This window comes from Pteropus vampyrus, unplaced genomic scaffold (assembly GCF_000151845.1).
Source record: "Pteropus vampyrus isolate Shadow unplaced genomic scaffold, Pvam_2.0 Scaffold103, whole genome shotgun sequence".
NCBI classification, from domain to species: domain Eukaryota; kingdom Metazoa; phylum Chordata; class Mammalia; order Chiroptera; family Pteropodidae; genus Pteropus; species Pteropus vampyrus.
The window spans coordinates 1,680,409-1,695,677 of NW_011888884.1; the positions used below are offsets into that span (position 1 = coordinate 1,680,409).

General features: G+C 41.8%; 1 protein-coding gene across 1 annotated transcript in view; it reads left to right on the top strand.

The window, feature by feature from the left end:
• EPB41L4B (erythrocyte membrane protein band 4.1 like 4B) overlaps positions 1-15,269 on the top strand; it is a 119,082-nt gene that overhangs the window by 81,013 nt on the left and 22,800 nt on the right. Inside the window, exons 17-21 of the mRNA XM_011364986.1 lie at positions 1,456-1,670; positions 3,783-3,901; positions 8,926-9,051; positions 9,902-9,969; positions 12,761-12,859. Of these exons, the coding sequence (XP_011363288.1) occupies positions 1,456-1,670; positions 3,783-3,901; positions 8,926-9,051; positions 9,902-9,969; positions 12,761-12,859 (627 nt within the window). The remainder of the gene's footprint in view (positions 1-1,455; positions 1,671-3,782; positions 3,902-8,925; positions 9,052-9,901; positions 9,970-12,760; positions 12,860-15,269) is intronic.

Sequence of the window (15,269 nt, forward strand, 5' to 3'; positions counted from 1 at the left end):
TTCATTCTCGCAGATAATTCTTTGTGTCCAGAGAATATGGTCATAAGTAGCCTTAACTTATATCATCCTTATAGTCAGAGCCAACTTACTCATTAGGCCCAGTAGGTTCAGTGTGTTGGGTTCACAGTACTTTTTAGGGGCCCACAAAAATGTTTTAATTCCTTTTGAAGTCATAAGAAAAAAGTGAACTTTTAATTAAGGAAAATGGTTTAATTTAATATACGGTATTAATATGTTTGTTTTTATACAAACGCAGTCATAAAGTATAATTTTTATTTTTTTATATACAGAAGAGATAAAAGCAAAAGTGCTCAGGGCCCAGAAAAGTCATAGTAAGGCCCTGCTTGACTCTTAAAAGGGAAGAGAGACCTTTGCTCTCAGTTTCCGTGTGTTAAACCTCAGGGTAAACTCTGATTGTCCCGGACCGGGTCACATCCCAGAACAAATCATTCTGCCTGGATGAATGGAGAACTTTGATCCACCAGGCTTTCGTCTCAGGCCCACCCCTGGGGGGAAATATCAACCTCATACACACACAAGAACAGGTTCCTGGAGTAAGAAAGAGGATTCTGTTTTAAGAACGTACTTGACTATCTCCCCCAAATGCTCCTCTCCTTATGACGCTTTCTCCAACACCTTCACCAACCCCAGGAGAACTAGTTGCATCCACCTCTATGCTCCCTTAGCAGCTGCTGTGATTGTAGTGGACCGAATCACAGGCTTGTGAGCACCTTGAAGATAGAGTGAAGGAGCAGGAAGTAGAAATCTGGTTTCTGGGAATGCGCAAAGAGAAGGGTTAGCTTTGCCTGGGAGTGTGAGGAGGAGACCTTTGATGTGGGTCTTAAAGGCTGGAAGTCTTCCTGGAGGAAAGGGTGTTTTAGCTGGGTTGAGAAATGAGGAAGGACTCGAGGGGGCAGAAAGAGGTGAAAGGTACCAGAATGGAAAGAACTTAGGATGTAGAGAGAATGTAGCAGGAGATGAGCTGAAAAGAATGGCACAAGATCGTGGGGTGGGGGGAAGGGACAGGCGTGAATGACACATCAACAGATTTGGATTTTATCCTGTAATCCAGGGCTCTTTACCTCGGTCCTCAGAGGGGCTAGAGAGGGCCAGAAATTGAGTGTGAAATGTTGCATCTTAGTGACTGTTTCTGCAGGGAAGGTCCATGGTTTTCATCAGATTTCCAAAAGGAGTTTCTGTATTAAATGCTTAAGAATCACTAGCTAAGAATTTTTTAAGGTTTAAGGTCTCTGATGTATACAAATTTCCACTTTCGGCTTTTTCTTTGAGTGCAATGTTGCCATTCTGTCCTGTTCTACAATAACCCTGTGGGTCTATTTGTCGAACCGATTTTTTCTCTTGATTTTTTCATGCTTAGAGAACATCTTTTAAAAAACACACAGGAATATCAAGGCACTTGGATTTTCTAAATGCTAACTTTGACACCCTCCACAGCTACCCGCTCCCTTCCCCAGGGCTCAGCAGCTCAGACCGGCTGCCGTTTGGCATCGAGGAGAATGGGGGCACGCCATTCGCTACCAAAGCTTCGGGAAGGCACCACCACCACCACCACCAGCACCAGCATCACCCAAACTATGGCCTGTCGCTGACCTTGGAGAGCAAGGAGGGGCCTTTGAGGTCCCCAAACTCTAGCAGTAAATCCATTACAAGTGAGTAGGGGGCAGGGGGTAGGGTAGAGGGAGGAATGATATAGGCGTGCGTGGCTGACTTCCCTATATCCCCAAGACAGACCCTTCGGGAGCAGCATGGAACGTTTGTATTATCAGTGCTGGGGACCAGGTCTGGGCAACAGCAGACAAGAGCTTTGTGCATTTAGGTAGGAGCAACTTAAGGAGCAGACTTTACCAGTAACCTGTGATTTCGTGACAAGGTAATCTCTTCACCTCAGTCCGTGGCAGATCTCTGCTTCCACAGTATCCAGCGCTGGCTCAAAGCAATGGAAGAGGGAAAGAGGGGAGTGAGGTGTCTAAAATCTCTATTTTCCTAATTGCAGGAAAACCCATTCTATCGCCGTTCTGACAGGCTTTTTTTTCTGAGAGTAAGGCAACATCAGGTAGCCCCGGTGGGCACTGTTACAGGTCCCAGGGAGAGAAGTTACGAGAACGGAGAGTAAGCAATTAGAAACATTTTTAGCCATATGACGGTGATATTATAGCCGTTAAAACTAATTTTAAAATGTGGGCTTGGATTTTATGTGTTATTTTATTTTTCTCGAAATTTACTTTTATTATCTTTTACCAAAGAATGGGTCTGTAATAGATGGAGGTGGGAGGATGAACTGATTCTTTATCACACACGGTTTGAAGAAGCACTGAGGTGGAGGCGGGAGTCAAGAGGCGTCAATTCTTGTTCTCACTATCGATCCCAGTCCCCTCTTGGATCCTCAGTTTTCTCATCTGTGAAATGAGGTAGAGGAGGTCTAGATGGATGGCCGAGGAATCTTATAGCGCTGACATTTCATGAGTCTGTGAGCCGGTGAAAAGAAAGAGCCATCGCGCCTTGGACCTGTAGATGAAAGGGAACAATTCGAAGTTGGCTGAGCCAGAAATGGGAGCGCATCTTCCAGTTGGTGTTGAAGAATCAGAATTCTGTGCCCTCATCCCTATCCACACTGCCCTTGGCCTGGGCCACGGCTCATCCTTTTGTATCTGGACAACTGTAACAGCCCCCTAAAGGCCATCTCTTTCAGCACAGTCTTGCCAAAGTGAGAGCTCTCACCCGATAACTCTGACCAAATGCCTGAAGACTTTTCCATGGGTCTTCACTGCCCTGGGATAAAACCCACACTTCTGAGAATGGCCACGTACAGACCTTCACAGCCTGGCCCCTGCCCACATCACCAGCCTCCCCATCCCCCATCCCTCCCCACCCACACTCCTTATCACAATTTAGCCACGTGGAACTACTCTCTTCTCACCAAATACTGTGCTGTGTCCCAGCTCTGTTGTTCTCTGTGCCTGCCATTTTCTGCCTGGAACGCTTTCCTCCAGCCTAGTGCACTCCTGCACATCCTTCAGGAACCAGCACAAATGCTGTCAGTGACACTTTTTCTGACACTCTTCTCCGAGTCTTAGCTTTGGAGTGCCTTCCCTCTTGCTCCTATAGCAATTGCATAAGCCTTTCTCACTCTCATTTGGAGGACCTGTGCATGCGTCTGTCTCATTTATGTCTTTATTCCAGCCCCTCACATCCCAACTGCAAACAATACTTGGCACGAGTTTTAATATGTAATGACTATTTCATATTTAATCGATATTTAATGTCTTTATGGGTAAATACTAGTTAGTGGGAGGAGTGGTGGAGAACTAATCCAAAGCAGTACAGAAGTCAAAACCGATGAATTTGACTTCAGAGTTATGACATGGTTTTTAAGGGCACAGTCAAATGCCTGTTAGCCTGAACACTAATCTTTCCAATTTGCATAGTGCTTTACCATTAATAAAACATTTATACATGGATGACCTCAGTTAATGTTCACAACAACCCTGCAAGATAAGCAATTTTATTTTCATTTTAAAATGGCTCAGAGACTCAGAGAGGTAAAGCGATATGCCTAGGACCACCTAGCTCATATATGGGGGAGTTAGGCCGTGAAAACTTGACCTCAGGTGTCCTCATACCCCATCAGCCAGTGCAGCTTTGAAGGATTCAAGCTGCAGGAGAAGGAGGCAGGCAGAAAGGGTGCTGGGGGACAGGCTCTTTACCACCTATATCCGTCCGTCCTTTCAACCTTTCCGTATTTATTCCCCTGCCACTTGTAGAGCTGAGTCCAGGAGCACCTGCTCTGTTCAGCGAGGCTGCTGCCCATCTAAAGAAGCTGGAACTGGAAACTGTGAAGGCTGCTGGACCCTGGCCTGCTCTGCACATCAACATAAATAAGGTGCCAAGGAACGGAGCTGGGTGATGAGCATGGACCTGGGGCTCACGTCAAACCTCTGATCATTACCCTGGTCTGCCTCCTAAACCCTGTGCCTTTGTCTTAGAGGGGTTCCTACTTGACCTTTCCTGGTGTTTCTGCTCAGCATATCTCTTAGGAGCAAAGATTCACTTACATTCTCTTTGGGTCAATTACAGCATGAGGCATTGCCCCTCGGTGCTAGGGACAACAGGCTGGACCCGTCCATTAGTGATCCCTCTCTACTTCTAACTGAAAGCTCCATGAAGGAAGCATCTTCAAGTACCTTTTTTCATTTTTAGCGCTCTGTATTAATCTGCTCAGGCTGCTATAACAAAACACCATAGATCAAGTAGCTTAAACAACAATTATTTCTCTCTGGGAAGTCCAAGATGAAGGTGCTGGCTGATTTGGTTTCCCAGTGAGGGGTCTCTTCCTGGCTTGCAGAAGGTCACCTTCTTGCTGTGTCCCCATGTACCAGGAGAGACTTATCTTTCTTCCTCTTCTTTTAAAGCCACTCATCCCATTGTGAGGTCCCCACCTCATGACCTCATCTAAATTAATTACTTCCCAAAGGCCTCATCACCAAATATCATCACATTGGGGGTTAGGGCTTCAACATATGTATGTGGGGCGGAGGGGGGACATAGTTCAGTCCATAACACTTCCTGTCTCTCTCGGACTGTACCTGACACATAGTAGGTATTCAGTAACTCTTTGCTGATGGAAGGAAGAGAAGGATTGAAGGAGGGAGGGACAGGGCAGAAGCCAAGCTCTCTTTTGGTTGGATCTTAATCCAAATGGGAAGCCTCATAAAGGTCAAATTTTATCTTAGAACTGGAGAATGCCAGTGCAGGATTTCATCTATCATTTAGTTCAACCTTCTCATCATCTGAGACCAGAGGATGGGAAATGACTTTTTCAAGGTCACCCAACAGGGGCTGAATGTGTGGGCCCCTGACGCCAGGTCCAGTGCCCTTTGCACTCCAAAATTCTTCTTCGTCTCTACACCAGGATTTCTCAACTTCAGCACTGATACTTCTTTGTTGTGGGAAGGCTGTCCTGTGCATTGTAGGAGTTTCGCAGCATCCCTGGCTAGATGCTGCAAACCCACTAGCACCCCCCGTCCAAATGTGACAACCTGAATTGTCTCCAGACATTGTCAAATGTTCCCTGAAGGGCAAAATCGCCCCTGGTTGAGAACCACTATAGTATACATATTTTTGTTTTAAAAATCCTCCAAAGAATAGTCTTCACTCATGGGTCATTTCTTCTACTCTAATGCTTAGCTTTGTCCTTTTATAAGAAGGACTAGGAAGAATTTGGAAGGTCTGGCCTGGGAAGTTCCCCCGCCTTACCCACTCTAGTGAGTGTGGAAAGGTTCTACCTCCTACCTGGGCCGTTCCTAGCCAGCCCTCTAGCCTACACTGTAGAATTCCAGGGTTTCTCAGAAGACCCTCACTCCCTTGCATGTCTCTTCTTCCTCAAAGGGCAGCCTAAAGTCCTTTTGATTCCTAATGAGACCCCAACTTCAAGACCTGCTCACCCACTTTTCTTCTATACTACCCTCCCTGATGGCCAGCTGGAAAGAATTCCTCCTGCAGAGTGGCACTTATTCATTCAGTCAACAACTCTTTATTGAGCAGGCCTGTGCCAGGGCTAAGGACTCAACCCAATGCATCGTGTATCCCTGGACTGGTCTTCTTCCTCTGTCTACTGGTTTTCAACTTTTCTAATGCAATACACACAATAAATGTTTTAACAGGGGTTTACCCAGAGTTTGACAGAATCCAAACATATTTTGTGGGGAAGTATAGCATATATTATCAGAGAACTCACAAGCTCTATGGAATTTGTAGTCGCCTTGAGTATTGGTGGGACACGGACAGCAACAGTGTCTTGCCCTGGGTAAGGCGAAGCTGAGACAGTAAGCATTTGTCTGGAGCTCAAGCTATAACGCTTCCCTTTTCTTCTCCATTTGAAGAAATGCATCAGTTAGGCTAGAGTGATGTTAAACAACCTTGACTTTGTCCTATCACATAAGTAAAGTATATTAACTTCACACTATGATTCTTTATCATTAATAAAACATTCCTTGCAGCAGACCTCACAAAACTTATCACGATACCACAATTGGGACCAATGGCTTCAATGACTCTTAAGGTTTTTTCCAGCCTCAAGGATCGAGAATTCTGATTCTTCTAAGGTTTGGATAAGTTCCTCTTAAGTTGATGGTGAGAAGACACTGTCATTGCCGGGTTCCAAAGTGGTGCCCAAAATTATCACAGGAATTTAAATCTCATCAGATTTCAAATGTATAAACAATTTGTATAAACATTTCAAAAATGCATCTAATCATTTCTTTATTCCCAGCTGACATCCCCAAAAAGATGGGCTATTTCCAGCTATAAGCCCGTGTCATTCATCTATATTATTTTGAAATCTGTATTTCCATTTCGAATGATAAAGCATCTTTCCACAATTCAAATTGAATGTAAAATACAAACTACTGTCATGTAAAAGAGAAGAAAGCACAATCTTCTAGGGGCCATTCTCAAGGCTGGAATTGTGGTCTTATTATAATGTAAATACGTATCACCCCTAAAGAAGCCTTTTCAAACATGTTTATATAATGATACTCAAATTTTTCCAAATATATGTTGGCCTCTTCCTGAGTCAATTCAGAGAACTAGCTCTTGCTTTGTCCAGATCAAACAGGTGCAAGCCAGCTTGAATTTTGTGTCTAAAAAGTTTAGAAGCACTAAATTCAAGGGGAAAATCAATGCTGGATTCTCATTCTTTTCTTATTTTAGCAGCATTCAATTTTTTTAAAGTAGATCTTAGGTCATTTCAGTGAGTATAACTATATCCCCTTAAGCAATTGTCAAAAACCTCGCATAGGCTTTAGAACCAATTAAATTCCTATATCCCAGCATATCATTCCAAAAAATTAACTCTAATTTAAAATTAACTCTTCACAAACTGGTGAAAACACCCATTCTAGTAGTAAACAATTACCTTAACGTAACAGGATTTACAAACACATGATAAATTATGCTAAAGCTAATACCATAAAGCTCATCTTTCAAAATAGTAAATAAGTTTCTTATTTGCTTTTATGGGAACTGCTAAGTCCTCTGAGGTACTGATTACCGTCAAATGAGTCAGAATTCTTCAAAGCTTAGAATCATTAGTTTCCTCACATCTGATGCTCTTTTTATATTTTTCATATCTAACCAAAGAATCTATCATGAAAGTGCCGCTCATATCTTGTTTTCTCATTTGATCATCATCATAATCTTATGAAGAAAGAAACTGAGACTCAAAGAGGGTAAGAGGAGCCAGTGCATCCACATAGTCAAGTCTGTCGCTTCGGAGTCACCCAGTCCTGGGTGCGAATCTTAGCTCTTCTACGAACTTCCCGTGTGACCTTGGGCAAGTGACTTACCATCTCTCTACTTTGTTTTTCTCATCTATAAAATGGGGATAGTGATAGTATCTACCTCCAAATGGGATGGTTAAGTGAGAAGATTCAATGGAACGTGCATATGCAATGCTTAGTCAGTGCCTGGCCCATCATAAGCTCTCAGTAAATGTGAGCTACTGGCATTATTTTTCTTATCATCATCATCATCACTGTCATCATCATCGTCATCTTTTTTTATGGTGCTAGTAAGGGAAAGAGCTGAGATTCAAATCCAAGTCTCTGTCTCTGCTCATCCTGCTATTACGTGAGATTGCTGAGTTGTGCTTGTTTCACCAAATGTTCCTCTATGCATTTGTAGGTCCCACTGAGACATTCTGCATTCTCTGCCGTCTTTTCTGTATCAAATGATGTCCACCAATCAATTGCCCGACACTTCCTCTAGGGCTTTCATCATGTTCCTGCTATGTGAACCAAGGGGCTCCATAGGACTTTTGAATTAGAGGATGATATTCATTTTGGAACTTACAGAATTTGAGCCCTTTAGAAGATTTTGTTCTTGCCCTGGTACATTGTAGCTAACATGCCATATTAAGTCCCAAAATCACTAAATTGATTTTTAACAATTATATGGTCATGTATCTTTCTTATTAAACATATCTCTTCTGATAATAAGTATATATCATTATAATCTTCTTCAGCAGGTATTTATTGAGCATCTGCTATGTGTCAGGCACCATATTAACACTGGGGTATGTAATGATCAAAACAGACATGGTTAACAATAAGACATTATATCCCGGAGTGTGATATGTGTAGCATCTAAGATGATTTCAGGTTATATACATGGATGAATATTTTTAATAGTTAGGTAATTATCATAATGTATATTATAATAAATACAATAGTCACCAAGCTTATGATTTCAGGTATTATTGCCTAGGACCTTTTAAAATAGATAGTCCTAGGGTAAGCCACCTTAACTGGATCATATGAATTATAGATACGTGTTTCAGTCAACACATGGGAAATGACAAAAATAGTGAAGGTGGCACCAAATTATCTATGCTACCTCAACAGTGATATAGCAGAGACACAGATTTCTCATTGAGGATCACATTTTTCATCATGGTTTATTATAAACATACCAATTAATACCTTGTACTCCTTCCCTTGACTCAAAAAGTCTGAGAATTGAATACTTATATGTAAGAGGTAGCAGTTATGGGGGAGATACCACTGCACTGGGGTGCAGGAGACTCAAAGCTCGAGTCCTGGTTTGCCTCTGAAATCTAGCAGCATGACTCTGGAAGAGCCTTGTCTCTTTGAACTTTCACCCCATCTTCCAGCTCATGGGCTCCCTAATGCACCCTCTCCCTACTTCACGTGAAAATGAGAGGATGTGCTTGTGAATTCTTTGCAAATAGTAAAAGCACTGGTACAAATATAAGGCATCAGTGACGTACTTGTCTAAATGTTTAAGCCTATGTGTTATTTGCCATTGTGATTAATGGGAAAAGGTTAATGTATATGTTTTCTTTAATCTTAGCTTCCAGTCTGTTGTGTGTATTTTTGTCCGTCACAGGCTGAAGAAAAAAAAGTTTCCGAGAAGACTCTTCAGAACCCTCTCTTGCCTTCCCCTGTGGCTGATCACGTGAAGTGTAACATTTTGAAAGCCCAGTTGGAGAACGCTTCTCGAGTGAGTGCCCAGGTGTATGGATCCCACATACATTCCTTCGATTTCACATCACAGGACTTCGCTCATGCCATGTAGGAAAAAAAGGAGCACTCTAGGACCGAGATGCTGTTTCAGTCAGGGTCTAGTCGGGAGACAGGAACCATACCTGTTCTGTGAACAGGAATTTCAATCTAAAGAGTTATTAACTGGTGTGCAGGTATTAATTGGGTAAGTGAAAGTGACAGCTCTATGCCTCGTGGTGGGTATGAGGGCTGCAGACAGCTGCATCTCCCATTGCCTTCCAGCATGCATTCGGCTGGCATGGCTGGCTGCGTGGGTGTCCCTGCCTTCCCTACCATTCTTTGTGGGACCCACCGAAGGGAGGAGGACAAGGCTTCTATCAAAATCATTTGATGCAGTTCCTCCCAGGATTGTTACACTGACGTGAAAGGACAGATTCTGAAATCCTTTATAAGCTGTTAAATGTTATGTGAGCACAGAGCTGATTGTTATTCCTGATCTAAAATGTGAGGTGGGGGATTAAACTGTGGGTTTGGCTTTTCCCACACCATCCTCTTCTCTTTCAGGCATGAGCTGGCACATAGCAGGTGCTCAGTAAAAGTGAGAAGGCAAGCATTGATTGCTTTTGAATGATTAAGTACCCCACAATGGGGAATGACTCAAGGAAAACATTTTTTTGTTAACTTACATAAACATCAGAGGATATTTATTATTGACTGAGTACTTGATGAACTACCTCCTTGATCCACCTTCACATTTCTATAGGACTATATTTCTATAGTCCTTTGAATGTAGGAGGATGGAAAACAGTTTTGCATGCCAAGATATTAATTTTGACTAACCTGCCTTTTTTCTTTCACAGATTGGAAAAGAGGAATCGGCGTTTGTAAATATCAATAAGAAATCCAGTCTTCAGGACACTAATGTAAGGTCTGTTGCTTCTTGTTTGAATGGGGAAACAATACTCTCTGTAGCATCGACATTATCTTCGGAACATTACTCATGAGGGCATTTGCTGAGAAAATCAAAGAGGAAGAAGAAAACAGAATGGGAGCTTGGAGAGAGAGAAAAAGCCTGGCTTAAACAACTTCCTTTCAGCCTCAAAAAAGCTGCTTATGCTCAGTTTTAATGTCGCTACCTGCTGTACTAACGCAAACATCACTTTGAGTTGTTTCTCAAGTGTGTAGATTTGACCTTGTCATTCCCCTGCTTAAAGTCCTTTAGAGCCACCACTTTGCTCGCAGGGTGGAGTCCAGACTCCTTCACAGAGCACGGGGGTCCCTTTTTGACCTGGCTTCGCTCCCTGCCCCGGCTCAGTTGTTCACACTCTTCCCTTGGTCCGTTGATGTGCTCCCCAAACTGAGCTCCCTAGGTGTTCTTTAAAGCTCCCAGGCCACCACCAACCCAAACCCAGAGGAAAACCTTTCTCTCCTGATCCCATAGAGAGCAGAAACTCCTCTCTTCTCAGCCCAAGTGAGAGGCAATCTGTAGGTCATGGCAGCCCCACTGACACCTTGGCGGGTGGTCTACTAACACTGGCAGAGTCTCCCTTCGATAGAGTTTCCTAAAATAGGTCCACGCATCACTGTACCGGTTTCTTGTTAAAAACAAAGACTCTTGGGTCCTACTCCAAACCTTTCAGATTCTTTGGGTCGGGGGAAGTGGTGGGGACAGGAAGCAGTGTTTCAGTAAGCACACGAGATGATCTAGGAACTACTGCCCTGGAGAATTCTTATACTTGATGCTAAAAATAAAAACAAATATTTCTCTATGTCTTCTTATAATGCCCAGTTCGTATTCTTGGTATAAATTTGTCTTACTCTGCAGATACACACCCAGCTGCCTCCTGGACTTTTCAAAACTTTAAGTCATCTCTTCCCACACTATCCTACTATCTCTTCACCAATTTTCTCATCTTGATTAATAGCATTATTAACCTACCCATTATCCAGACCTGACACCTGGGAGTCCTCACCCCCTCATCCAGTTGGTCACCAAGTCCTGCCAACTTGACTTTCATATTATCTCCCACATCCATCTTCTCCTCTTCATGACCCTAATCACGGCCTGCCTCGAGCCCTCACCATTTCTCTTCCTGGATAACTGCCACTATAGTTTTCTAAGATGCTCCCAGCTGGCCTCCTGTCATCAGCATCCTCTTTGTTGCTCTAAGGGCCTTTCTAAAATGCAAGTCTGATTATGCCACTCCTTTGCCTAAACCTTTAGTGACTCTCACCTGCTTTCCCCTGTATTCTCAATCCCCTGCCCTTCCACAATAACCTTACCCATCAGCAGTTTCAGGTCTCTCCTCTGTCTCCCACCTTGGAAGTCTTCCCTCCATCTGGCGAAGTATAAGCTCCTCCATGAAGCTTTCCAGCCATTCCCCCCAAGCAATGTTATGTGCTTCCCCCAGTAGACTATGAGTTCTTCCAGGGACTATATTCAACTGACTCTGGGTTTCCAGCTTGAGGAAATCATAAACCAAGAATACATTGACTACAATCCCTTATTTGCTCATTCATGTGTTTATTCAACAAACATCTCTTAGGCACTAGCTACGTACCTATCACCATATTAAGCACTGACTAGCAGAGAAGATGGAGGGCCAGAAGTGTTAACTTGCCAGAGGTCCCCACCAAGGACCTCAACTTGTTTTGATGTCTTTGGGTCCCAGAAGGTAATTTCTGATTTTTTAAAATGAAATTAGTCATGACCACTATAAAAATGTATGAAAGCTTTTCCTTAAAATTACTATTTTGGGTAGGACCCATTGGTTATCTGGAATATTTTCTTGAGGAAATATAAAAGTGAAATTTAATTTTTAACAGTTTTATATATACATAGAATTAAAATGTTTTAGAGCAAGTCTTAAAGGTCTTCTGATTATGCATTTTTCACATTAAATACTCCATTGTTCTTTATCTTAAAAAAAAATATATATATAATATATATATATGTTCTTTATCTTAAAATATATATATGTATGTGTATATATATATATATACACATATATACACATATATATATACACATACATATATATTCTGAATATGTTTAAAATAACATAGCTACCAATTATTTGAAAATAAAAGTGGGTTATCCATAGGTTTCTCTTTACTCATTTTACTAGCAAAACCTGGTTATGAATCAAACTCTGATATTGGGGGTGGTGTTTTCGACAGGGAAATTTTACATGATATCCCAATTTTATTCAGTTTCTGCTTGCTATATTTTCTTTCCTATGATTTTTTTGGTTTTTGGATTTTCTATAGCATTTTAAAAATTATATTTAACAAGTAAAGAAGAGAGGAGGAAAAAATGGCTATCTTGACTAATTCAGGTATAAATTAACTGAGAAGGAAGTCCTCGTACAGCCAAAACAAGGCTATAAAACATTTTCTTTGGTGTTGTTTGGTTTTGGTTTTGTTTATTTACGTATTTTAAACTTATAGCTGACATGCAATATTATATTAGTTTCAGTATTGTGATTTGACGTTTGTATATTTTATGAAGTATATAAATGTCGAATAGGTCTATAACCGTCTGTCACTATGCAAAGTTATTACGATATCATTGACTCTATTCTCTGTGCCATACACTACATTCTGTGACTTATTTTATAACCAGAAGTTTGTACTTCTTAATCCCCACCTCTTTTCGCCCATCCCCCTGTCCCCTCTTCTCTAGCAACCATGTTCTTCTGTTTTTGGTATGTCTCTAGAAGTCCTATTCCTATTCGTGTGGAAACAACCCAACCAGCAGTGGAAAAGCCTGAAATCAAGCCTCCCCGAGTGAGGAAGTTAACAAGACAATACAGTTTGTGAGTTCTTTTTGCAAGTTTTTCAATTATAACAACAAAGGTGATGCTAAACGTTCAGTTATGCATGCTTCTTAGCCCCTCACATCATTCCCAGATGGCCATCCTAAAAATATAGTTTATCTCCAATTTAGGTCATAATGAGGCTAGACCTTTCTCCCTGAAAACACTATGTATTTGACATCTACATTTATTATTGAATGCTGTGAACAAATTACTACTAAAACTTAGTGGCTTAATTAAAACAATCTGCCTTTATTACCTCATGGTTCCTGTGGATTGGGAGTCCAAGCATGGCTTAGCTGGGTCTTCTGTGTCAAGCTTTTTCACAAAGCTGCATTCAAGGTGTTGGCAAGGGCTGCAGTCTCATCTGAAGACTCATTCATGGGGTTTGGGACAGGATTCAGTTCCTCGAGGGCAGTTGGACTAAGGGCCTCAGTTCCTTGCTGGCTGTTGGCTGGAGGTTACTTCCCTCATTTCCTAAGTTATGGGGGCCTCTCCGCTTTCTCTGTCAGAGAAAACACACAAGAAGAGCCAGAGACGGTGTTAGCAAGGCCAAAGTCATGGTCTTCTGTAACCTAATCACCGAAATGACATCCCATCCTTATTCATTAGAAGCAAGTCACTAGGGCCAGCCCACCCTCAAGGGTTGGGGATTCCACGGGGACATGAAATGGTAGCATGGGCTGTCAACAGAGCCAAAGCTAATCACTGAACAATACAAGACCCGTAGAAGGATCCATTTCCCAAAGTGTCCCAGAACTGCCAAGGCCTGCCCAGTTCTGCTCAGATTAACAAAAGTTTCTTGGCCAACTACTGTGTGTACAGGACAGTTCTAGGCACCATGGGAGAGGAACGAGATGACTTTGACTGTTCCCATCTGAGGACTCACAGTTTATTAGAGGGAAAGACAGATTGCAAATAATTGTAATGTAAAGGAGACAGGTAAATGCTGTAGTAAAGGCGGTGGCGATGTTTGTAATAGTGGCAGTGCTAATCGCAATGGCAGCTCCCATTTCTTGGCCTTGGCCGTGACACCATGCCTGGTTGTGTAACTGGTCAGTGAGCTGCAGGGGGATCTTTGGGTGCAATGGAAAGCATAGAGCTCTGGAATTAGAAAGACTCTTTGGTAGAGTCCTAGCTAGTTTACTGCTGGAAGCTTTTAAGGAAATTTGTCTTTGAACCTCTCTTTCTTTATCTATAAAATGGGTGAGATAATACTTACCTCTGAGGAATTTTGTGAGGGTTAACATGAGCTGATGTGGATAAAGCCCCCAGCAAGTGACCTGGCTATAGAATGAAGTAGTTCCCCTTCCCTTCTTAAAGATCTGAAAGCTTCTGAGAAAAGGTCAAGTCTAAGGGCACCCAGAGTGCCAAGTGTAGGAGAGGGAGCGTCACTCCAGATGCCATCAAGTCTGCCACTTGAACTTGTGAATAGGAGAAGCAGCAGGGTTTTTTTAAGGGCTGACACATCCCACTTCATTAGCCTTAGTGGAAACTTCTGGATAGTATAGCAGCCGTATCTCCTAGGAAAGCCAAAAAAGTAAGATTCAAATAATTAACAGTCCTAATTATCTCTGGGGGCCAAATTAAACCAAGAAAAATCTGCTCTCCCGAGGATAAAGCTGGCAGGGTTAGCCTTTCCTTTCACATTTTGAAACTCAAAATGTTAGTGTCACCCATTTGGGCTGTGATCCTGTTGGAAACAATGATTGCCGCATGGTCTGGAAGTAAAGAAAATTTAACCAACTCACCAAATTACCTCCTTTAAGGAAACTCTTTTCAAACCTAGTATGTTTAGAAAATGAGGAGTTGCTTTATTTTTTTCCAGAAATATAACTCCGCTCTTTATTTAAACATATTATAAAAGTCTAAAAAAATTCAAGCAAGACAGGAAAGTGCAAAGAGAGGAGTAACCAATTTCCTAGAAACGCACCATCGAAAAGAAGCAATGTCCCCATTCGATGGCTGTTACTTTAGACACTTTTTGATGCATATGTATTAAAATAAAAATCAATTCAAAGAAAATAATCAGGCTGCACATTAAATTTTACTTGTGAAAGTGTTATCTCATGAATTTTACATGAATTTACTTCAGAGGTAAAACTGAAAGACTTAATGAACTTTAGATACATGTTTCTTTGTCATACGATCTAAGGCAAAAGGTGATTTAAAAAACATTAAGAATTTGGAGTCTTTTTCAGTTTTAGTCTTTTTCAGTTTTATCAGTTGACTTCTTGCTATGAGTGACGAGCTATGTTTTTTTAAAAGGCCTTTTATGTAAAACTAAATTATAACTATGCTTTTCAGGTACATTCTTTTTTAATAAAGTAAAAAAGAAATTTTAATCCTACTCTTCCACTTAACTAGCTATGTCACCTTGAGCAAGTAATTTCACAGTCGGCCTCTGAAT